The following is a 26063-nucleotide window of genomic DNA, read 5'->3' on the forward strand; positions in this document are numbered from 1 at the left end:
TATGGAATTTTCTTGGTAAATTTTGATGAATCAATTGAATTTCACAATAGTATATATATATATATATATATGCGTGTATGTATGTATGTATGTATATATATGAAATTTGAAGTAAAATATTATATTATTGAGATAATATTTTATGTCCTGGACAAATGATTTGTATTCCCTTTGAAAACCTAGTTTTAAACAGTGATGAATAGTCCTCATCATATGAGTTATGACCCTTTATGTATATAATAGCTTACATCTGATCCTGCTTGTTTCAGGAGGTCAGAATACTGGTCCCATACCGGCACTTTCAGACCCTTAAATTTGTCACTCTGCACAAGGTCCATGACAGCTGCCTAACAAATCAGACCTTATTTAGTGTCAGACACAATCTACAATTATGATAAGTTACATACATTAACAAACGGAGGTGAAATTTGTGATTTAGCCATTAAAAAATAAAAGATGCCAGATAATGGTACAAATGTTATTACCCATCAGAGGTATCAAGAGGAAAAAGCTTCAGTATTGCCTTCAGAAGTTCTGGTATACCTACACCTTAAAAAGTAAAACCATATACTTGATTAAACAACTAAATGCACAGCAATTAGTGACAAAAATGTCATTTGCATATTAAGAATTATTTTGGGCTGAGTAGATCTGGAACTACAATAACTTAGGCTACAAATGATCAGTTATCATTTCTTCTGTAAAACCATAAAAAATTAACATGAGATTTATTTTAAACAGTGTAAGAAATGTGCTAAATCTTTTTTTCTTTTAACTAGTGCAAGTAATTATTTTTTAAACAGTTTTATTGTAGAAACAATACCTGCTACATTTTGTAAAAGTTTAGACGCTTGTAGGACACACACCATCCGCTCTTATCTCCACTGGACCACATTTACAAATAGATGAGGTTGGACAATTTGCGTCTGCAAGAACAAAAAAAAAAAAGTGATACATGACAATCCATACATAGAGGTTTTATAACTGTATTGCACTGATGTCTCCTCTGTGCTCATAAGACAAACCAGATCCACTCAAAGCTACAGACGGACGGAAAATCAACGCTTTTCAACATCAGCGGGAGTCGAATAAGCGGATATGTGCTTTTGCTTAGAGATAATAAAAATGTGACATTTTTATGAGAGACAGCCTACAAAGTTTTTTGAGTGACATTTTGATGATCGAAATGAAAGCGCAAGTTGCGCGGTACGGAGCGCTGCCAAAGCAATGTGACTTCCCGCTTTACTGCACGAACTAGGATTTATCCGTGGCGTTTTTACATCGTATCTAACCTTGTATAAGCCTATGACAGGATATTTTTATCCTAACACGTATATCGTCTTATATTAATCCAGATATCACATGCGTGACACAAGAACGCCAGGCTTCAGAAGGCTGGCGTGAAGTTCGTAAAAAGGAACACTATGATCTGATCTCATTAACGACTTACAATTCATCTCCATGACCCATTTGCGCCAAAACTAACAATAATTCAGGCGTAAGTATGGACGGAATTCCTTTTTAGTACAACCATTTCAAAAAAGTGACAGAACACGAGAGAGTTTGTGGAGAATCATGTGACCCTTTAATGTATTTCAATTGGTAGAGCTACAGTACGTCTCTAACGCAACCTGCGTTTCGAATAGCCTACGTAATTTGCGTACCTCTTGGTACTCATGACAGCAGCCTAGTTTTAACTATTTATTTCATATTTAAGCACGACTGGTTATAGGCTACATATAGGTCTAACGTTACTTTCCGTTTCAGAATGAGAAGGCATTTTAATTTTCAGCATTGCCTTTGCATAAATTTACTTATTGTGTTATCTGAGTCATAACCTCTTACATTTTCAGATACCCAGCATGCAAATAGCCTAATGAAAATGTCAAGTTATCAGAAAGCAAACAGAAATAGCCTTTGCGTGAGAGGTAACCGACATCCACTCGATCGGTCGATATCTTATAATTTTCTTTATAGTTATTTTTGCATTTATATTTAAAACGTAGGCCTAGGCTATATAAATGATTAATTAGCAAACTACTACCCATTAAAAAATTACCAAATAACATCAGTGGCAGTGCTAGAGTAGCATAATTGTAATATCCGTATAGGCTAGATCTTAAAATAATGCATAACAGATTAGCCTATATCAACAGGAGTTTTCAAAATCATTATTTCACATTTTTATCATGCATGACTCGTCTCTGACGACCAAGCATTGCATTGTAATTTTGCGCACAATGTGAACCATTAGGCTAACTTGATATAAAACTTAAGGTAGCCTAGTCTAAAATGTTGAGGAAAGATCCTTGTACTCAAGCCCATCATTTGCGGTGTGACTGAAACACTTTAAACTGATTTTCAAAGATCCCGCGTGAAATTGTACATTATCGCTCCTGACTATTCGACAATGGTGTTAAATTCCCACAAGATCCAATGCTAATAAATAAAGTATTCAATGTCTAAGCAAATTGTAATGTCATTAAGAAAAATTTAGATTTTCCCCCCTATCTAGTTGGACATTTATTTGGAAAAAAAGAAATTAGAAAGCTAATTGAAGTTAAACTCGCGTCTAAATGAAGAACGACACCTAGACGTGCAGCTGCTGAAGAGGAACTGCTGGTGATGTGGTTGTAATTCAGGGAAATTTGCTCCAAAAGAGGTGTGTGGAGGCTTTGCAGCTGCGAAATGTAGAGTGAAAGTGGAAAGATGGAAGACTGATGGAAGAAAAGACATTCGGAGGAGCCAAGACTGTCTGATCAGTTCAAAGCTCTTTTCTTTTACCGAGGAACCATGCTGCTCCCTCTTTGGTTCTGCTTTTTTAAATGAGTTTATCACGCTATGAGGAGCTGCCTCTGCCAAAATGTAACGTTTTGCCCCTTTTGTCTGCGATGAGCGCCTCAATTCGGTCTACATTTATTATTTTGACCTTTCGTTAGCAGGGGATAGACTTCAAAGTGGAACCTTTCTTTTGCTGTCTTTAAGGAGACCTTTGTGCTGTTGCGGTGTGTGGAGAGAAAGTTTTTTTCTCCTCTTTTAAAAGTTTTGTTCTAGGGGCTGAGAAGAAAGCTGGAGTCTGAGGGAATATTGAATGAAAATTAAAATCAATTAGGCTATGGACTTTTGAGTGCTTGGAAAGACGCCGTGCGAAAAAAAGCCGAGATTTTCAAGTGAGAAAATGCTCTCAGTTGATGTGCAATTGAGATGAATAGCCTCTTCCTTTAATTACATTTGCTGTGGTCCTTCTGGACGCTGTATTTCACATAAAATAGCCAGCGTTTAATGCGTAAAAGTGGGTTGTAAGTTCTCTGGTGATCTTTAACCTGACAACTGATGAAAGTTATGATTAAACGACATTAGTTATTCGTCAGTAACTAGAAAGTTTGAGAGGTTTAGTTTTAAAAGCTGCGAGAGATTTCATAACTTGCATTTAAGTTATTGAAAAACGGATAGGCTACAAATAGCAAGTTATTAAAGTAACATTAAAAAAATTAATTAAAAAGAGCATATTAATCAGCTGAAAATGCTAGTTATTTATAAATCATCGTTTCAATACATACAGTGATATGTTAAAGGTTAGATTATTTTAAAGAGTTTTTGCTATGAATATGTTGATCCTGTCGTTGGTTATAAACAAACTTCACTATGCCGCACGAAACCTGCATTGCGCTGTATTTATAAACACTATAGTTCACAGTGCCCTCCAAAAGCCCATTTTGCACTATATCAGATGAAAACACTTAATAATATTACATTACACTTTAATAATTTTGTCAAATAGGAGATATACCATTAAAAAATCACTACAAAAATACTACTACAGCGACTTTATTAGGCTAACTCAATGAATAAGCCGCACGAGAGACTGAAAATACACCCACAGCACCACCTAGTGTACAAAGTGGAATTGCGACGTCTTTTCCCAATTAATTTTAGTCAAATAATCGCCATATCAACATACAAAGTCAAATCAGAGGGGTTTTGCAAAACCTTCAACAGTGTTGTACAGTAATTACAAACAATTTAGAAAGGTTATGGCAATGCCATTTTCTCTCTCTTAACTGCTAAAGTGTATGCTAGTACAAAGCATGGCCGAGTGTTTAAATTACACACAGTTACTGTACTGGATGCCTCTATTTATGTTGTATCAGCAAAGAAGGGTTCAAGGTGATAATACCAGACAATCAACAATACCCGGACATTAATTAGAAATGGGTAATGTATAAACCAAGCTAAATATGAGTTCATTGAACTACATGTTAAGTCAGTCAACCCGAAAGTACAGATCTTGTTGTTTTTTTAATAAACACTTGATAAGAAAATTAAGGAAAAGTAGAGTATTTTAATAACAGCAATTGATCACATGGTTTAAAAATCACCATATTTTCCACTGGAATTTTACTTGTCCTGGAAAGCAGCCTTTCGCTTCTCGACAAAAGCAGTCATGCCCTCCTTTCTGTCCTCCTGAAAATTAGACAGCAAGTTCAAGAATGAAGTCATCTTTTTCTTCAAAAAAGGAAATTAATAATTGGAAAAAAAGTGACGCACCGTCGCAAAGGTTGCATGGAACAATCTTTTCTCAAGTCGATTGCCCTCAGCTAAAGTCAGTTCAAATGCTGTAATTAAAGATCAAATAAAACTAAATGGCTGCACAGGACTCTATGTATTTTTTAATCTGGATGCATGAAATTTGGATGCATGAACCTAATGTAAGTCATTCATGAAATATGAGCAGAAAATATTTCAACAATAAAAGTATCAACTATCTCTTTAATGAAACTCTTACCTGCATTGACAGCTTCCTTTGCCATGGCTGAGACAAGTTTGGAATTGCCAGCTATTTTCTCTCCACATTTGATCGCTTCTGAAACCAGCTGATCCACAGGAAACACTTTACTTACCAGACCTGCGAAAATGAATTAATTAGTCCACTTCTTAAATTGAGAGAAGAAAGAAGCTATAGTGCAAAAGAAAGTTTGAAAGACGAACCAGACTGTTTTGCCTCCTGAGCTGAGATTCGGTCTCCTGTGAGAACCAACTCCATTGCAAGGGATTTTCCCACTGCTCTTGTAAGCCTCTGAGTGCCACCAGCACCTGAAGCCAAAGAAATAATGTCATTTCAGCTGCCTTTTTTTTTTTTTTTTTTGAAGTATTCCCATTCATAATTATTATTCATCAATTAATCAACATAACAAAAAAACTGATGCATTATTGTACCAGGAATGGTCCCAAGCAGGATTTCTGGCTGTCCAAACTGTGCTTTCTGATGATATACATCACCTCATTAGAGTTCACAAGCTGTCATGGCTTTTAATTGTGGAAATATCTCTAGTATGCGCACTATTGTTGTACCTATATTATTATTTTATTCTTAAATATGTTTCAGCTGTAAACAGTCGCACACAAATGTAACTGCGGCTACTATAAAGCTCAGTTTTTCCATTATTAAGTTGCAGATACTCGATGTTTATGCTTGAAGCACTCAAGTGGGAGTCGTTCTAGTGAATGCATTTAAATATTTTACCTACCGCAAACCCATTGACAGCTGCTATAACAGGCTTTTTAACTGTTGATACCCTGTTCCAATGTGCCAAGAAGTTTCCACCATAGCACTCTTGAAAAGTTCGATTCTGCATCTCTTTAATATCAGCTCCAGCTATGAAAGCAAAAGTGTCAATAAAACACAATCAATCCAAAACAATTCTACATAACACACAACTAATTTCACAGATGATTTCACACCCGCGAAGGCTTTTTCGCTTCCTGTGATGATAATTGCTCCCACTTCGCTGTCAGCCTCGAATGCATCAAGGACTTTGCCCACCTCCATCATAAGCCCATCACAAAGAGCATTCAGAGCCTTTGGTCTGTTCAGTTGGATGAAGCCAACATTCTTCTTTTCACCCTTTTTGTCAACTAGTATGTACTGATACTGGCCACCTGCAACAGAGATGAAGGTGGGGGTCAAACTAACTCACAATGGATCCATGCAATTTTTAAATAACTTAAAACAGTATTAAGCATATACATCACCTCATTAGAGTTCACAAGCTGTCATGGCTTTTAATTGTGGAAATATCTCTAGTATGCGCACTATTGTTGTACCTATATTATTATTTTATTCTTAAATATGTTTCAGCTGTAAACAGTCGCACACAAATGTAACTGCGGCTACTATAAAGCTCAGTTTTTCCATTATTAAGTTGCAGATACTCGTACAACACATTCAGAAGTCACAGAACTAGCGCAGGCAAATAACGCAAGTTTCCAACCAAAGCAAAACTCGAGAGCGACACTGAAAAAGAAGCCATTCATCTTACGGAGACATGATTTCTGTTACCTGAACTGCATTGCCTTGTTGCTGCTAATGCAGACGGCAGCAGTTTACTGTGTTTGAGAAGTAACCCTGTGGATCTGCAGAGCAGCGCCATGGTTAATGTGCGGCGTCAACGGTAACACTGCGACGCTGGAGTCGCGCTGGTTGGCTGTCAATGGTTACGTCACTGCGTAGTCAGGATGCCAGATACTGTATTAAAAAATCCCTCTTCCTTTATTATTTGACCACTGCTTTCCGTACTAATAAAGAGTAGGCGTGTGGTTTTCTTCGTCTTTTGTTGGATTTTTTAATAACCACCTCAGAAGGGAGTTTATCATTATTTATTAGAATTGAACCAAACACACACGTTGCACGTCTTTCAGAGATGTTTAAAGAGTTAATGATTTTATATTTCCTTTTTAATACTTTGATTAGACCTTGTTTTAACACTAGAATTATATAGAAAAGAACAGATGGCAACGGAATATTTTTGCGCGTATAGCTCCCTCTATTGGTCACTTTCTTGAATGAACTTCGCATTGTGACAAATGCACTGCCTTTTCTGTTTTTGTATTGCCAGTAGAAAACGTATAACATACACAAGGGCTGATCTGAGGGTGATGTTAATTATGGCTTCAAAACATGTTATACATATTACAGTCAATTAAATAAAATAATTTATTTCTCCAATTAAAGAAACCAACCAGTAGAGTGCACTTTATTCTTGCAATTTACAGTATTTACAGAGTTTGATGCCGTTTACGTATTGAGTTTTGTTTGAACTGGTAAACCGCCAAGCAGCTTTAAAAATCAGGTGAAGCTAATGCTAAGTGTACACAGGACACATTAAATTACTTCAAAGTCTGTAAGGACTGATTTATTGGTCTGCAAATCCATTAGAAAAGCACCGAAATTCATGGAGGTTACAAAATTCACAAAATAACCAAATCTTGCCTTTAAAATCAAAACACAATGCATTCACATTAACTTTATGTTTTTCCAGATGACCAAAAAAAATTAATCACCACAAGTGTACTTTTAGGTATTTGTAATGCACATTTTTATTCACACATACTTTTTTTTTTCTCACCCAAATGCTACTCTTTAGTTGTACCATACATATTGAAGTATTTTACAGGGGATTCTGAATGACAAACGTTTCATACCTTGGCAAATTATGAATTTGTTTGTTTTTGATTAGTTTCAATATCAGCACTAGCTTGCATTACAAAAAGTGCATTACAAAAAAAAAAAAAATACTTTGAAAAGTGCAACTCAAAATCGAAGTCTGCTGGTGTAAATCATTAGTAAGAATACAATTTTAGATCCCAAACACCAACGCCATATTTCAATAGGCACATTTCTGATAAATACCAAGTTTCGAAAGCACACTGAACCAACTCAGGTTTTAATTCATGAAAATGATTGTGCAAGTACATCCAACATCACAAACTAACTCCAAGTAATGGGCCACTTTAGTAATACATGAACACATCTGAAATAGTCTCTTTAAATAAAAGAACTGACATATTAAGCTCTAAAAGCAAAGCTCTGAAAATCCAAAAGAGGAAAAAGAAATGTACCATGCTACCTAGAGTCTAAAGAAATCAACTAAAATGTTGATGAACTGGAAACCAGTGAAAACCAATATCTACTAAACTAAATATCTAAATAGCACATACACCATACAAACACTCTCTTTAGTGTCAAGACATTACTGCAGTAGCAAAAAAATATATATATATATTCAAAAAATGAAGCATACAGAGGCCCTGTTTAGTATATGTACATCCAAAGTTCGAAGGGTTCAGAACAATGGTTTACAACCAAGACATTCATTTTCAACCCTCATAAATGTGAACCAGTTTGAAAGATTGTTACTTCTCAGATACAAGACAAGAAAGAGCAATAAAGATGGAAGCATTAGAACTGGTATCAGTAATTGGGAATATTAGTAGGATCATAGGGAGAAATGCATGTTTGTTAAAACTTCAATGAACTGTAAGTCACTTTAGATAACGGCGTCTGCCAAATACATTACCAAAATCTATTATTATACTAAGGTTTCTTAAAGCACAGTCATATTGACATTCTCTCCTTGTGTTCTTTCTCATCTGTTATTTTTGTAAATACATATTCTCCCTCCCCATTTTTCAGTTATTCAGGTGTAATTTCACACACTCATTGTTCAGAGACTAAATTAAGAATGGTCAACATTTAAACGTTAAAACATCACACCACACAGAATGAAGCTCACAACTCACAACAGATTTAGCAGTTAAATAGCAATACTGTTAAGTGCATCATATTGGTCCAGATGACCATGTTTCATTTGCTAAGCATGTCATATCAAAGTGCGTTTTCCACAACATGTCAGATGGGTGTGTGGTCAAGGACCATATTGCTTGTGCTGCCGTACCGATTCTCAGTCTCGATGAAACAATCTCTGCATGAGTTTGAGGCACAAACAACTGCAGAGAAAATCAGCCAAGTACAAAAATGCCCTACTTCACATTAAATGTACGATACTTTATTTAGCTGGAGTTTTCTGTCAGGAGTACCTTCTCAACAGATTAAGGATCTTTAATATTGCACTCAGTAAATATTCTGATTTCAATGTTGACCAGACGCTGATGTGGGCAACTGTCTTTGGCTGGTGCTAGTACTCTCTGGCGTGTAATAGCATCATTTCATCACATGAAATTCAGTCAAGTAGATCGACCAGTAAAGCAGACAAAACAGCAGTCCTTCAACTTCATTCGTCACTGCCTCTGTTTCCATGTGTTCCAGGACACAGACTGACTAGAAGTATAGTTTTAGAAAATATTACAATAGTGACCATAATACTGAACATACAGTAATACTGACTAATGAGAAGCATTGCGGACTCTTTCACTACAGAACAGGGCACATTCTTCCACACAATAGTTGATGTGACAGTAGTACTACATACACCACCATTCAAAAATTAGGGTCAGTAAGTTTTTTTTTTTTTTTTTAAAGAAATTAATACCACTTAGTTTTCACAAAAATAATAGGCAGCACAGATGTTCTCAGCACTGATAAAAATAAATGTTTCTTGAGCATCAAATCAGCATATCAGAATGATTTCTGAAGGATCATGTGACACTGAAGACCAGAGTGAAAACTAGCTTTGCCATCATAGGAATAAACTACATTTTAAAGGTGTCATATGATGCTGCTAAAAAGAACAGTATTTTGTGTATTTGGTGTAATGAAATGTGTTTATGTGGTTTAAGGTTAAAAAAAAACACATTATTTTCCACATACTGTACATTATTGTTTCTCCTCTATGCCCCGCCTTTCTGAAACGCGTTGATTTTCACAAAGCTCATCAGTCTGAAAAAGCGAGGTGTGCTGTGATTGGCCAGCTATCCAGTGCGTTGTGATTGGCCGAATACCTCAAGCGCGAGACGGAAATGTTATGCCCCTCACCATATTGTGATGATGCCGTCAGGCTGGAGCGATGATTAAAAAAAAACATGAAAACCCATTATAAACGAGGCATTCATTGCATCCAGTGGGGACATAATTAGAGACTTTAGTCTTTGCAACTTTACAGATCTTCTTTATGCACCAAGAGCTTGTAACACTCAAAAGAGAAAGGAAAAATTGAAATCGCATCATATGACCCCTTTAAAATAAAATGGAAGTTATTTTAAATTGAAATAATATTTAAAAAAAAAACAATATTGTTTTTACTGCAGTTACCATCAAATAAATGCAGTCTTGGTGAGAGACTCCTTTCGAAAACATTCCTTTCAAAAATTCTTACCGACCCCAAACTTTTGAATGGTAGTGAACATATGTATGATTTTAACGCAAATCAAGAAGTGTTTTTTGGATATTGTAATGTAATAAGTAGTAATAATAATAACTGCTATCATACTAATCCAATCCTACAAGTGGAAGTTGAGCAGAAGACAACCGAGTGGACAGCATTGTGGGTGTACAGGGCAGAGGATCTCAGCAAAATCACTGCTGAATACAGAAACATGTTGACCATTGACTATGTGTTTATATATTAAGAGGAGTGACATAAGGAGTATGGAGGAGGAGGAGACGCTCACTTTACACCCACAGCTAAGCTATTACGAAGCCTATCAGTGGATGACAGTACATTCAAGAAACAATTCAGCCCTGTTATATCTGCTCCTTCAACTTTTACGAGGTGCTCATAATAAAGCGTAAACAGATAAGCGGAGTTATTTTTTTGCAAAATTGCTGCACTGAAGTCATTCCTCACAGAAAACAATGCAATTAAACATCTGTGTTGGTTTGGTTGCCAAGGATTTAACATTATACTGTTGTAATTAAATACTGTGCTGGCTTGGAGGAGAATGACTGGATGATCAAATTTCCAAAAATAAAAACTTCCTCTACCTCAAATTAAATAATCCTCATGGTGACATTCTACAAAATTTCAGTGTAACATATTCTATATCTCCCAAAATGAGTAGTTGCAATGAACAGAGACAGGAAAGGTATGCCATTTAAATGTCTACCATACACACCGCTACACAATTTGGAGATAAAATAACATCTTCCTTCCAAAATATTTTAATTATTCAGATTAAATAACAAATCAAACCCAGGTGGAACAGCAAATGCGGAATCTGAGCTCCTATATTCTAGCAGCCAAAGCATTTCAGAGTAACTCATAATAATTTAAAGCAAATTTATCATCAGAGTGAAATGAAGTAAAATCAACTTTATCTGATTTCCTGAGTTTTGGATCATTTCGAACCTACACTGCTAGACTACAAGCACACTGGCAGTGTCTATGGAGAGCAGCTAAATCCCAGTGGCATACTGTATGTTACTGCCACAGAGTGCATATCAAAGTGTGCGATCCCTGAAAAATGATTGAAGCTAAACAAATAAGCTACAATGTGAAGCAAAGATACTGGAAAACACACATCTGATATTGCAACCATTCACCAAACCTGGTATGATACAATCCTCAGAAATCATTACAATGTGAGGTTAGAGGGCAAAAGAGAAGTGGAAATGCAGATGTTGTTGATGTCTTTGTGTGAGCTGCGGCAAACGCACAGGTGCAGATGGTCACCTGTGAGAAGTCCCTTCTGGCGCGTGCTCAGGTGTGCTTGGTTAGCCCAGCTTGGTGATCTGAAGACTCCCAACTATCCGGATCATATTAATGGCTTGCAAAGACTTTACTTTGTGATAAAAGTCAAACAGCTGGTGTCCATCCACAAAGATCCTAAAACGCTGGTGCTCACAATGGATCTCAATCTGTATAAATGGGGAAAGGACAGGAGAGAAAGAGCGAAATCAGATCAAATCAAAAGAATCCTTTGTCAGTCACTGAGACACATTGTGAACAGTGTGTTGAAAGGAAGTGCTTGTCTTACTTTGCATGACTGCTTATCTCAGCTCAACAGTGACCCATTTTTTGGTTCGCCTTCAGCCCAGATTAACAAACAAGAAGCACTCATTATCTTCAAGCATCTTTACCCACTTTGGTCGTACAACTCTCCGCCATATGGAATAATTCAGTAATTGGCTATTATAAAGGAATAAAAAGTCATGCAAAAGCAGACATACTTTCTGGATATATATACAGTAGTCAACATTTGAAGTGGATCAAAACCTTTCATCAAAGTGGTCCTAAAACCTAAAAGCGTTCTTGTCTTAGGACAACTTTGATGAACTTTTTTGATCCACTTCAAATGTTGCCTACTGTATATATATCTATCACCTTATGTGGATATTTCCTTCTGTCTGAAAAGATACCTGCATATACAACAGTGGTGTCAGTTAAATCTGACTGTAAGTAATGAAGCAGCTGCCATCAGTTTTGCACACAACCCTGGACTCATGCTTCGTGCAGATTAGAGATCTCAGATTAGAGAGCATGTAGATGTCAGTGTTTCAGCTCATTACCCTAAAAGGCTGGTCCGGAATGAAGGGGAAGTAAGTTATGGGTGTCTCTTCCTCACTCCATTTCCCAGAAACCCGTGCATTCCTCAGGAACTGCCTTTCAGTGAATCTTGCTCTGAGTTTAAGGGCCACATCAGTGAGGTCTTCATCATCGTTCTCCTCATTGTGGCCACAGGTCAAACTGATGTCAAAGCTGTGCAGAAAACAAACTTTAAGCATGTAAACAGCCAATTTCTTGTGCAATGCACTGCCTAAAGTTCTTGGTCTTCTTTTTAAAAAGATTTATTCATGTGTACTAATAGGTTGCGTATGTTATGTCATCATAACCATATGACTAAACATAAAAATATGACAAGTGTTGCATGAAGCATTACAAACAGTATGCCAATATACCAAACATTACAGAGAAATAGCATGCATCTACTTTACATAGTAATTTAGGCCTGCATTGAAATCCATTCTCACACTGAGTGAGCATCACAGTGCATTCCTAATGGATCAGCAGTCTGTTTAGAAAGGCTGAATTCCTGAGCTGAAATGACTTACCATTGACATATCAGGACTGTAATGTGCATGCTTAATTAAAATGCTGCATAATTACAATTTAAAGACTAAGCCACCAATTTAACAAACTGCTCCATCCCCTTAGGCCAGGAACCAGTACTATACTCTCAAAAAAAATGACCAGCACATTAATAAATGATTCTCAGAGAACAATACCGGCAAAATGCATATCCTTAACACAATCCAAGTCACTTTGGATAAAAGTGTCTCCTAAATGCATAAATATTAATGTGACAAAAAGCCTTTGGAACTAGATTTAAAGAAACAAACAACTACACTACTGTTTAAAAGTTTGAGGTTAGAAAAATCTATATTTAAATAAATTAAATTACTATTATTATTCAGAAAGGAAGAATTACATTAATCAAGTGATATTAAGGAAATTACAAAAGATTTGTTAAAATGCAGCTGTTTTGAACTTTCCATTCAAAGAAGCCTGAAAGCAAAAAATTAAGCAGCACAACCGTTTTCAACATAAGAAATTATTTCTGAAGGATCACGTGACACTGAAGACTGGAGTAATGGCTGTCAAAATTCAGCTTTTACACTTTAAAATAAACTCAAATAATAATAAAAAGAAGTCATTTTTAAATTGAAAAGTTTTCTACAACATTACTGCATACAACATTTTAGTCTATTTAGCTCAAATATATTCAGAATTGGTGAGCATAAAAGACCTTACCACACCCAAATTTTTGAACCGTAGTGTAATATCACAAATGAGTGTTACGTCTTTTCAGCCTTGCCCATTCTTAGACTCTCATATGCAACATGCCTGTTGGTGCTCCACTTCCTTACAATACCTAAATACTTAATTTAATTAATAAAACACATAAATATTTCACCCTAGCCCAGCTCTGCTAGTGGAGAGAGCCCTGTTACTATTCAATAATTATCATATAAGTAAAGCAGCGACACAACTGCAACAATGTGAATGCCTGGTGACTGAGAATTATAGTAAATGTACCCCTAAAGTGTTCCCGGGTGTATATATCTATACCCATACGTATACAGTATACCCTATCACAGAAGAAACTCATACTGGTTGGAACAACGTAAGGTTAACGTGAACTAGCTGTGAATCAAAAGATTTACCACTGATTATTTGAATCAACATCCTAAAATGTTAAGTTTCCAAGACACACCCAATGCTCTCACAGTTTTTATATTTGTTTCCTTAACAGCTAATGCAAACACCCATCATCACTAAGCAGTGCACACACCCATGCAGTGTCTCTCAAGCAGATCTACAACCCAGTGCAATCTGAAACAAGAGGCTCGGTTTCTCAAAACATAGTGCTGCCTATCTAGACAACATATAGGCCCACGGTGCCCAAAAATGCTGTTTAAAGAAGCTTACAAGGTTCTGAGAGAGAGCTTCTGTCTGATGTAACTCTTTGCAACTGCTAGAATGTGTACATTCTTAACTTTATGCAATTTTGATATGAAAACATACCTGTCTGGCTCAGGATCAATGATGCCCATTATAATAATTTTCTTCCCAGGCCTCATCCCACCTCTGATCCGTCCACTAAAAGGAACTGTCTGGTATATCAAATGGGGAACAAAAATCATCAATGCAACAGAAACTATATCATAAGATAACAACGATGCTTTTAAACATCTACTCTACCAGAATACGAGAGATGTCTTCTTTATCAGGGGAGATAAGCCCAGTATCTCCAAACGAGTTATTAAGGTGAAGATCATCTTCGGTGTTCTTCAGATGAGAAAGAGAAGATTTACAAGTTTAAGAAAGCCCTTAAATATGAGAAATGCAATAAAACACGAGCGCTGTAATGCAGAGGCACATGCAGATTTTAACAATAACAACGACACGCCTTCTACATCTGCACTTCAGCTTTAAAGACAAGATAAAAAACAGGATGTGCACTAAATACATCAGAGATAAAAAGAAGTCTTGAAGTATTCCATTGCGGTCTTCCACGTCTGCATTTCAACAAAATCATTATGATTTTTTTCAACTCTAGGTATGAGAGATGAACGAGTCATCTCATTGCATGTGATACATGCTGATTTCCACTGCGCTTCTTACTAACTAAATCTATTTTTATTAACAATAATGGCCTATTGATGAAAATCAGATGCATTTAAGATTTCAAAGTTATTTGTGACTTACTATCGCGTCCTTTTCCATGCTCGCCACCGCCATCTTGAACTAAATACCATAGGATGCTTATCAAAGGCGGTCCAGCCCAGGAATCTGTCAGTGTCGTGGCAGACTGGGCAGGGAGCTGCAAGGTGCCTAAATTCAAGAAGAAAACTGTAAAACAAACAGAAATCCTCGAAACGACTTAAGAAACAACTCTATTGTGTTGCTACGTGTGAAAGAAATATGCTGACGCGGATTTTCGTACGGTTGGAGGTTAATCCAGCCTCCATATGAAGCTAATCTGCTCAAATCTCATTGGATCGGAACACGATTACCAACAGAATAATACGTGGCTACAGTTCAACACTTTTTAGTTTTAAAATATGGCAATTTTCTTTCCTGAACGGTCTAGGATACTGTCGCTGGAATTTTTAAATGTAAAATAATAACTCATATTTGGTTAATATTGCTTGTATATTTGTTGTTAGGTAAATATATTCCTTGCTTTGCATTTTTTTGTTTGTTGTGTTGGATTTTGTTGTTTAATTCGGAGAGAAAGAATTTACATTGTTCCAGTATGTTTCTGATCTTTAAAATGTGCGCCCTCAATGAGCGGCGAGAGGGAGACCCCTGGTGGCGGTTGACACGAATGGCACCTAGTGGCAGAAGTGATTGTTAAAGGAGTAGTTAGTTAAAAGTCAACATTTCTTGAACATTTAATTTACAATCGGTCCATCCAAGATCTAGATGAGTTTGTTGGAGAAATTTAGCATTCTATAACTTGCTCACCAATAATATTGGCTACTCTGCAGTAAATGGGTGCCGTCAGACTCACAATAATCCACAAGGAATCCACACAACTCTAGTACTTCAATTAATGTCTTGTGAAGTGGTTAGTGCCTAAAGTCAACAGAACATTGCTAATTTTGAATGTCCGTCGATGGAGAAAGATGATTTTCAGAGGCAGTTGGTGTAGTTACAGTATCTACCAGCAGAGGCTATCAAAGTCCAACTAAAGCAGACAAACCCTGACCCTTGGTAACTGTGCAGGTAACAAACTAAATGAGAGCTCGAGTTTTTTTTTGGTCAGAGAGTGATTCTGTGGTGTCTGAACCTAACATAAAATAAGTTGGTGTTCAGTTAAATAAGGATTCCACTTCCCCACGTTCATTATTATTATTATTATTATTATTAATAATAATAATATTTTTTACCTTCTAAACTCTTTTATTTTATTTTCAAACCACTTTTCCTATATGCAGGGTCACAGGGTGCTGGATTCTATCCAAGCATTTCAGTCTGTAGAGAGGGAAAGACCTTGGACGAATGTCATTTTAAATGTAGTATATTTTTTTATCTTTATTTATTTAATTAATATAATTTAATTTCATACATATTTTATTTTATTTTGAGCAGGGCCATTACATCATGTGCTTTTAGAACTAATTAATAAAAAAAATTTTTTAACAAAGTGTGGACTTCTGGGTGACAGCAAAAGGCTGCATGCACTGTGACCACCTCTGTCCAGAAGTATATTTGAGCATGCAAATTTAATAAGTGTTTATTTAGCAGGGCCAGCCTGTAATTAGGTTAATGCTGCAGCCGCTCTGCACTGCTCTCCCACAGCTCCATTCTCCTCACCTGCTCAGGCGGAAAGCACCACAGACGGACCTGGCACTGCCCGCCATGCTCTGTTCATGCCCGCTTGGGCCTGCTGGACACCTCACCCACCTGCCACACATGATGCAATGTTCGACCCTCTAACTGACATTAACCGTCACCTGCTAATATGACTAACTGTAGAAAATGCTGTTGGATGCCTAAAAGTGTTCCAGGGCATTAAAGAAATAAACATCCGGTGAACAGATGTAATAAAAAGAATTTAGGATGTCATATTCAAGATCGTTCTTTCAGTCTGCTTCCCCCATATCGATATATTGCAATCTGTTTCTTTTTCTCTGTCTCGCTCCCTCACTGAATATGGCTTATTGTGTGTTTTTGTGAATGTCAAGCTCCCACACACTTCCTCACACCCACTCTCTCCATGTCGCAGCTGTGTGTGGTCTGTTTCTTACTTCCTGTTCTGGCTCCTCACTCTGGGCCTTTCCCCTCAACACACACACACACACACACACACACACGGACACAAATACAAGATCACATGAACTTATGTATAGTCACATGTCTGCCAAAACACTGCAAACACATTCACAGCAGCACACCGTATAAAACTGTATAAAAAGCATTGATCTGAATGAAGTGCCTGATAGCGAATCCCCTGTGTTATGCAATAGGTTTAAAAATCCAACAAGTCTGACAGTCTTGGCTCCATCCTTTAGGGCTCAGCGTCCTTCATAATAATTAACTCTCAGTGACCTTTGATACAGATGTAACCCGGCATAAGCTCACTGTTATATGGCACAAACTTTCATTCTTGTGAAACTTCTAAGCTCCTGTAGAATCTATATGTCTGCTGCCTTTAAATCTTACATTATCCACCATTGTTTTCATTCAAAGTACTTGTTTGTGTTTCAGGTAACTTTAAAAATATTTCTCATAAAATGTAATTGATTTTATTCATTTATTATATTTCACATTTATCAAGTCAAAAATATTATTTATTATGGCTAAATCATGATGTATAATTTTATTGAATTTACAGAATTCTACATTGCTTTTTTTTTTTACAGTATTCAAACAATAATAGACTGTAATAAACACAAATTCAGAATTTTAGAGGGAAATCAATGTATGTCGTAACACTATAAGTTACTTTATAACTAAATAAAGAAAAATAAATAAATAACCTGGTTATTGCATGATTGGATGGTCTTTGCTTTGAAGGATCCCACAATGGGGGAATACCCATAAGACTTTACATTTCAAAAAATTAATTTGGTATGCTTGAGCAAGCATGGGGACTTAAAGGAGATAGTTTAGAATTGTCCCACTGCTCAGTCAGTAGAACATAGTGATAACAATGCCAATGCTATAGTGTTTTTGCCCAGTATACATACTGATAAATTGTAATGTATTGATTGGTGCTACAAAATACATATACACAAGGGACGTTTGACTCTATTAAGTTTTGCTCTTTTATTGACATTAATATCCTGAAGTAACCATTATGGTGATTACTGTTGCTTTTGGTAGGTAATGTAGATGTTGTATAAGTCTTTTCCAGCTAATGCATTTTAAATGATAGCAAATGGGAAAAGTTTACTGGCTAACTCCAAGTCATTTGTTCAACTTTCAATCTATGCTTAATGTGACAGTATTTAAAAATGTAAAACATTTATCCTCTATGTATTTCAAAGGTTTACTAGTATTATATTGTTAAATATTACTTTCAGCCTTACTTTCAGTCCTCACAATAGTTTTATAATGGTACAAAAGACAACAGTGTGTTATTTCGTGTAAATTGGTCAAACAATTTCTCTCCTGTTTAATATGGAAACTGAAATTTTATTTGACATTTTTTCTTGAATGTCAGATATTAAGCCAATGAAAATCTCTCCATGTTGAAATGCTTCCTATGATTTATGATCTATACCAGACAGATTCTGCAGATAGATGAGTGTATGTGTATTTATAGAGTAATAATAACGATGAATTGTAATCAAGCAAAGTAACATGTAATATCTGGACACAGTAAAAAAAAGCATTGCCATGTATTCTTCAGAGGAGGGGTGAAGATGCAGCTGTCCTGCACAATTCAAATTCCAGCCAGAGGGGGCAGCTATGGGCTGGTGTGTGTGTGTGTGTGTGTGTGTGTGTGTGTGTGTGTGTGAGTAGGTGTGGCTTCTTTCCCTCCGTGGTCACAGCAGAACAAGATCATTCAGATATTTGCACAAAGCCAACCTGACAGGGAGAAGGGGAGGAGAGGGAGGGGGAGAGCAAGGCTTTTGCAGGCTTTCTTCTTCTTTCTTCTTCTTTCTTCTTTCTTCTTTCTTCTCTCTCTTTCTCTCTCTGCCTCCACAGAAACAAGGAAGACTGTCTACTTCATGGCCTGTGAACTGAGCAGAATCAAATTAGAAATGCAGCTGCATGGGCAGTTTACTTTCTCCCTCTCGTTCAATTTAAAGGCATAGTTCACTCAAAATAAATATTCTGTCATCATTAACTCAACCGCATGTTGTTTCAGACGAATTTAGGGGAATGTCAAAAGTGTCACTGGGGCAGTACCTTTTCAAAAGGTACTAAGATGTACTTTTAAAGCACTAATATGTACTATTTAGGGATAAATACGATACAAAGATTAACTTTTATACCTTAGGGTCCTTTTATATATACCTTCTCAAAATGAAATATAAAATGAAATTATAATCATTAAAGTTAATGTGAAACTTCACAATGACTTTTTAATCGGATATATTTGCGAATAAAACAGGATATTCAAGTGGTAAATGCTGAATGTAATTTTTTATTCATCAATGACTGGATGCTGAAAAGTGCGTGTTACTGGAGTCAGAGGTCAAGAGGTTAAAAAGTTAGAGGAATATACCTGTCTATGTAAACACTAATAAATTAATACATACAATCTGACTGCTGAAAAATCAAATCTGTCAAAAAAAAAAAATTATTTTAAAAAATACTACTTTTTAGTATATGAAGACTTTGAGGTGCACTCTGCCTGTCAGTCATTTAGCGTGTTTGGGTTTTCTGACATACCTGTAAATGACTGAAGTTAATAAAACTGCAAACATTGCAGTACCTTCCAGTCATGCATTACAGTGAGCTGCAGTAAGGAAACATACATTCTTTTTTTTTCTTCGGTTTGACCCATTTCTTCATGTGGATAAAAGTGGGCCAACAAAGAACGTTGAAGGGAAAGGACGGATACTAACCACAGCAAATTAGTCAGCTTTATGACACAGGCCCCATAACGCTTACTGGAAACAATACAGTATGAGAAGGCAAATATTTCACCTGCTATCTGCACATGAAACATGAAACTTGTTAAGAAGCTTGACTATAAAGGGCCGGAAAATGAAAACAAGCCTTTTATGACAGCGCAGGATTAAAATAGTGTTCGCATAGAGCTGAACTGAAAGGTTAAAGAAAAACAACTAGAGTTGTTTTAGATAAAGGAAAGAAAAACAGTAAAAGTGAGATGGTCAGCGTGAGTGATCCTACAGCTCATACACTGACTCACCACTCTCATAAAAAGCAACATGATCCACCGGGGAAAAAAGTCAGTTTGGCCGTGTTTTGTGCCGGCCATCCCCCTACACTTTACACAGACACTGCCATGTGCTAAAACTGTCCATGCAACACTGCTGTGTGGCCCCAATACTGGAAATAGACTCCTGCTACCAGCTCATGAGTCATAGGTGCAAAATGGAGGCAACTGTTGATGCGGAGAAATGTCCGCGGTTTCATGCAGGGCAGCGGAATGACTCAGAAATTAAACACCTTTACCTGTTCATTTGTGGTAAAAGACCTTTATGGAACAGTTCTTAAAATAAAAATGTTTTTCTTAGTTTGAAGAGACCTTAACAGTCCAAAGAACCTGTTTCCACTATAAAGAATCATTTTGTGCACTGGAGAGGTTTCATAGATGTTAAAAGTTCTTCATGGAACCACAGATCCTATAAAGAACCATAATTTTTAAGTGTATGCACTCACTATATAATCTTTAATAGTGGCATGCTTTAGTGTGATGAAGAAAACAAACACAGAGTGTAATTTTTATCCATTTATTGTATGATATAAAACTAGAAAAGTAAGACTGTTTCAAATTCATAGACACGTGTCCATATTTTATATATATTCTACAGTCCACACCTTGATGCAAATACAGTGATCATCAGTTGATGGGTTATTCTTTTTCTCAAAATGAATATGTTTGTAATATTGCATAGAAAAAGGCACAGCTCCAAGGCCTGAAGATACAGCCTTTCTTAATGAGCAGAAAAAGGGTTTAGTCCCTCCACCACATGCTGTCTCTCTTTTTCATATACACACACACACACACACACACACACATATATCCCAGTGGTCACTATCCTGAAACCACGTTAAACTTCCCCGAACGTGTGGTCTGAACCATGGGACAGTGAGATACCATTAAAAAACAACAACCAATGTCATCAGAAATCATGCTGCCTTTCTTTTTTTACATTTGGCATTGAGGGTTATCAAAAAGATTTTCCCAGAAATAGGCTTTGGAAGATTGAAATTCTGAAGTTTGTAGAGAATAAAGTATTGCTTCACAAACCTTTCCCTTGCACACAATCTGAAATATATAAAACATTAAATACTTATAATTAAATAGGGGCAGGGAGTACTGACCTAGACGACTAGCACAAACACCACCCCAAATTATAATACAAGAAACTAAACAGACACAAAATAATGCATTATTAAAACAAGACGAAAAATGGCTTCCACCCCAATTAAAAAGCAGTGATACATTCCCATAAGCATAATACATTCCTATCTCATATTCTGTACAAATTACAATCTGAATGTTAGCTTAACATAAAAAATAAATATATTTACACAGGAAACAAAAATAAATAACAAAACAAAAACACTCCAAATCCAAAAAAATCCTATAATAAGTAATATTAATCATAGTTTTGATTCCGTAGATTTGTCCGCTCGACTCTCATTCACTCATGTTTTCAATTCTCAGACAATCTCTCTTCTGAACTCTGGGGGATAACAATCTAAATTGTCACCTCTGTCTTAGGTCAAATCCCAGATTATTAATGGTCACACTTATATGATAAATAATATTTCATTTAAAAATAAAAGTTTTCTTCCCTCTCTGACATTGCACTCTACATTGTTTAATTGATTCTTACCAGGAAGGCATATTATGCACAGTTTTTGTCGGTATGTATATCTAACATTATTATTGTAAGCTAGTTTAGTGCGACAAACGCCATGTGAAACTAATACAGCTGATATGATAAATGGTCCCTTTCCTTTTATGTCAGGTGCACATAAAATAATCCTTCCAAACCTCATCTGATCAACATCAGTGGTTTATACCAAGTGTTTATACTGTGTGGTCCATTGCACATACATGCAGAATACTCTCCCATCACACCTGTGCATAACTTAACTCCACCTAAATGTAATGTGACCATTTCTACTGGCCAAAAGACACTAAAACCCAGCAGGACAACAGAGAGAGAGTCTGATTGGAACATGAACAGATACCATTAATAAAACTCAAACAAACAATGGTATAAATAAGATAAAATAAGACCAAACCATACAAAAATCATCTGACATCTGTACAATTATGAGCTATAATCCTGCCTGCATGCATTAGTATGTTAACAGAAATGTACCGTTGTACTGGTGAGAGATGTATATGAAAGAAATGTTTGGCAAACAGATGATGATGATGATGGAAATGGTTAAAAAAACTGAATAGCAACCATAAACTTTCTTGCCCGGTACAGGTTTTTTCCCCCCATTTTGCATGAACAGACATGCATAGACCCTCTTGTTGTGCATTAGTGTAGCATTAAAACTGAACCAGCCACTCACTGAGTGATGATATAAAGCCAAAACAAAGGCCAAAAAAGAGAAGTTACGACAATGCCTTGACACAGATAAAAAAGGAAATGGCTGAGAAAAGTTGACAGTTTGCTTATTACTGATCAGAAAAGCATTGATTGCATACATTATTTGTAGCATAAAGGGGTTTTAGCATTGGCTTATCAAAGAAATGTATCTGTAAAACAATGTGCATCAGAACAAATGTTCACTTATTGCCAGCTGAGATGTAAACACATGGAATCTGAGCCGTCATGGCAGATCACAAGAAATTCGGTTGGTTGACTGTAAATATCTGACCACTACACACATCCATGTAGAAATAATCCGGTAAAGCATATTTCATAAATGTGTATATTTCAATAAATGTATATGTTTTACTAATTGAATGTTAAAGGGGTAGTTCACCTGAAATTAAAATCTTATCATCATTTACCAACCATGTCGTTCCAAACCGGTGTAACTTTATTTCTTCTGTGAAACATGAAAAGCTATTTTAAAAAAAGGGTGCAAAACAACATTGGACCCCATTGACTTTCATTATATGGACAAAAAAATTAAAATATCAAGAAATATCAAGAAACTTATATAGGTTTGGAAAGACATGAGAGTGAGTAAATGGTGGACTATCCCTTTAATGAATGTTAAAATGGAAGCAGACAAAATTTTTTTTTTATAAATGACCACATATTAACAGACTACTTTAAATATTACTAAAAAGCAATAAAGCAGCTTTGAATAGAAAAAAAACGTTCAAAGTTGCTCTCATTGTGCTTCGTGAAATTGAAAGAAAAATATGAAAATAGGCTGCCGTTGCACATTCTTGCACCTGTATGCTGAGAAGGGGAGAGACGCTACTCCTCTAATAATCCATCTGGTTCAATTAGAAATGATGAGGAGGAAATGAGACAAGACAAACAAACAGGAATTTAGCAAGTGGTCATAAATGATGAAGGCACTCAGATCTGCCAGAAGCCAAAGTGTGTTCTGTAAGATTTCTTCATGTTCATTTTTGGGAAAGGCAAGCACAGTGCATGCACAGTGTTGAGAAGTAGTACTGGGTAACATCACCATTAAAATTGACAATTTCCTTTGTTTTTAAAAACAAAACAAACACAAAACTGTACAAAAAGCCCCCAAACACTCACAAAGTGATTCTTCAGTTTTCGTTCTCAGTTCATATTTAAAAACTCTTTGACTGATTTTGCATTTCTTCCCCAGTTCCCTTCCAAACCCGGTCATGATCCTACAAGCACCTCCATAATATGGTCCAGTTCGGTGAGGTCCATTTTGAAAGGCTGGTTCGAGCTGACAGCAGGAGCGCCACCACTGTAGGGCGAAAGAGTCTTGAGGAGCTCGTCAGCAGACACCATAGGAGCCAGTTTCGAGGGGGCCGTGCCCGAGGACGAGGTGCAGGGGTCGAAGTCGTACATGGAGGTGTCAATGTCTGCAAAGAGGATGTCGTCCAGGGCCAGGTCTGTCAGAAAGCCCGAGGACGAGGCGGAGGGTGAGGTGCTCATGTCCAGGCTGTTAGGAGGAAGAGTCTCTGGCGCGTTAGGGACCGCAGATCGTTCCTCAGGCAGCGGGACCAGCCCTTCAAGCTTTGGGCTGCAGGGCTTACTGCAGTCTTTGGAGTCTAAGGCCCCTGAGTTTAAGCTGGGGGGACACAACGGCAGTTGGAGGGACACTGTAAGGGACGAGGGGGAGGTAGCACCAGGCGCTGATGTAGCTGTAGGTAAGGGTGAAGGACAGAGCTCCTCAATCTCATCCAGGGCAGAAGAGAAGCTGTCTCTGGCCACAGCTGAAGGGAGTCTGGGAAGAGTTGGCGGAAGAGGAGGAGCCAGCGGAGAGGGTGATGTGCAAAGCGTGACACTGTCCTCCTCTAAAAGCGAAGCTGGGGTGAGGCAGGCCTCCAAAGGCGCTGGGTTCGACAGCACTGGCGAAGGCGATGTCAGGACCGGAGAGGAGAGTGCCGGTGACTGGGACAGCAGCGGAGCAACCATGGACAACACGCTGAAAGCAGGCTGCGCCTCGCGGAAACCTTCATCCACGGGGTCGTCGGGAGGAGGGGAAGGGGGGAAGAAGAGCTGCCGCAGGTTGCCCTCCTGCTTCAGTTCGTCCTGGATGCGCCTCAACATGTTGTTGATGAGCACGCGCTTTTCCAAGCTGGGCTCGGTGAGGGCCCGGTGGTTGTACAGCTTCATCAAAGACATGTTGAAGATGGTCTGCCTCTGCAGGGTGTAGGAGACCTTCGAGAGCCCGTTGGCCATCGCTCCGGCCCCTGCCGCCAACGCTTTGCCTTCCAGCCCCTCTTCATCCTCATCTAGTTTCCGCTTTGCCCCTTTACCCAACATATATCTGCTTAGGAAGTAAAGAGAAACAGAGAGAGCGTTAGCCATACAGCCACTCATTACCTTTATGACTCATTGCTGTTTATCTCGCTTATGACTCCGCACTAGTTCCATATAAATCTCTTGATCTACAGAAAAATAACTAATGGTAAAAATACACTCATTTCTAGAAACTGAGATATTAAAGGTGTGTAATTCTTTCTATGGTAAAATACTTTCTCCATGGCAGTTAAACATGTCGAGACAACAACAAGTTAGCCAATTTTAGGTTATGTGGCCTTCAAATGAAGTTTGAAATATCATATTTATGAGTTATGTTGCTGAAATGTGACATTGGAATGGGAGTGTTGATTTAAAACAGGACCGAAACACTTATTTACAATATAGACAACATAAAATAATATATCTATATACAAAAGTAATAGAAAATGTTTTGAATAATTTTGAATTCAGATGGGTTTATCACAATATAATTATTTTGTTTTGTTTAGGCTACTTTCGACTCCTACTTGAATGCGTGATGTCATAAAAACGAATGCCTGACTCGGAGGTACAAGTTTCCTAGGTGCATTTGATGGCAGCATTAAATCTGCTGAAAAGTATAAACACTGTGACACTATCAAAACATTGCTCTGTTTGTTTGAGAATTCTGACCATAGCAGCACTGGCTCAACCAATGAGGTGAGTTCGGGGGCGGGGCTGGTGGTTTATCTGACTAATATCAGTTAGGGGGTGTGTTTGGGGAACCAGTTTGATTCATTTTTGATATTCTGCTGGATGCCGCTAGTTCACAAAAACTGCACATTTCACTTTTAAATAATAACACTGTCCAGAATAACACAAAAACATTTTTAAATAGTTTTTTAGGCTTTTCTGCCTTTATTTGAAATCATGGTGTAGAAGGTGACATGAAAGTAAAGAAAGTGCCAGGGGAAATAGAACCAGAACATCACTCAATCTTGGCTCGACATTTTGATGATTCACAAAAACACCAATTTAATGTTTAAAAGAAATAATAGCTCTTGTAATAGTATTTTATGAATGGCTATTTTCATAAAAACATGTTTGAAACTATATAATCAATAGATGAATACAACAGTTGGTATGACCCAGTTGACCAAACAGACTTGGTTAAAAATACAAGAAAATGTTTCGATAAACAGATTTGTGGCTTGAAGCTTGGTTGCTATGACATTTGCCTGCAAGCTGTTGTCATATTAGCATTCGGTGCCGCCGCTGGGGTGAGTCAGTACAGTCTCTGTGCATTCGTCGCAAA

General features: G+C 37.1%; 4 protein-coding genes across 7 annotated transcripts in view; all 4 read right to left on the bottom strand.

The window, feature by feature from the left end:
- The window catches only part of LOC107725446 (fucose mutarotase-like), a 1672-nt gene extending 422 nt beyond the window's left edge, over positions 1–1250 (bottom strand). Inside the window, exons 1-3 of the mRNA XM_016534690.1 lie at positions 824–1250; positions 486–549; positions 249–343 (exon numbers count right to left, since the gene is read on the bottom strand). Of these exons, the coding sequence (XP_016390176.1) occupies positions 249–343; positions 486–489 (99 nt within the window). The 5' untranslated portion in view covers positions 490–549; positions 824–1250. The remainder of the gene's footprint in view (positions 1–248; positions 344–485; positions 550–823) is intronic.
- A 3074-nt stretch (positions 1251–4324) lies between these two features.
- LOC107725439 (enoyl-CoA hydratase, mitochondrial-like) lies at positions 4325–6510 on the bottom strand. The gene is made up of 9 exons (XM_016534680.1): positions 6341–6510; positions 5743–5940; positions 5510–5656; positions 5395–5412; positions 5218–5280; positions 4990–5094; positions 4787–4906; positions 4549–4616; positions 4325–4464 (listed from the first exon to the last, which is right to left on the bottom strand). The coding sequence occupies exons 1-9, from the start codon at positions 6429–6431 to the stop codon at positions 4399–4401; spliced, it is 876 nt and encodes a 291-aa protein (XP_016390166.1). The 5' UTR covers positions 6432–6510; the 3' UTR covers positions 4325–4398.
- A 3525-nt stretch (positions 6511–10035) lies between these two features.
- On the bottom strand, positions 10036–15203 carry lgalslb (lectin, galactoside-binding-like b). 2 transcript variants are annotated; one of them, XM_016534768.1, is made up of 5 exons: positions 14946–15203; positions 14439–14525; positions 14262–14350; positions 12245–12434; positions 10036–11593 (listed from the first exon to the last, which is right to left on the bottom strand). In XM_016534768.1, the coding sequence occupies exons 1-5, from the start codon at positions 14976–14978 to the stop codon at positions 11450–11452; spliced, it is 543 nt and encodes a 180-aa protein (XP_016390254.1). In that variant the 5' UTR covers positions 14979–15203; the 3' UTR covers positions 10036–11449. The 2 variants fall into 2 exon arrangements, with proteins under 2 accessions (XP_016390254.1, XP_016390255.1); XM_016534769.1 differs by lacking the exon at positions 14439–14525.
- A 7850-nt stretch (positions 15204–23053) lies between these two features.
- Positions 23054–26063, bottom strand: part of LOC107725465 (SERTA domain-containing protein 2-like) — a 33198-nt gene continuing 30188 nt past the window's right edge. For 2 of the 3 annotated variants that reach the window (XM_016534722.1, XM_016534723.1), the window contains exon 2: positions 23054–24797. In XM_016534722.1, the coding sequence (XP_016390208.1) occupies positions 23675–24790 (1116 nt within the window). In that variant the 5' untranslated portion in view covers positions 24791–24797 and the 3' untranslated portion in view covers positions 23054–23674. The remainder of the gene's footprint in view (positions 24798–26063) is intronic. The other variant, XM_016534724.1, reaches the window with a different exon arrangement.

This window comes from Sinocyclocheilus rhinocerous, unplaced genomic scaffold (genome assembly GCF_001515625.1).
Source record: "Sinocyclocheilus rhinocerous isolate Xijiao unplaced genomic scaffold, SAMN03320098_v1.1 scaffold366, whole genome shotgun sequence".
In the NCBI taxonomy this organism is placed as follows: Eukaryota; Metazoa; Chordata; class Actinopteri; order Cypriniformes; family Cyprinidae; genus Sinocyclocheilus; species Sinocyclocheilus rhinocerous.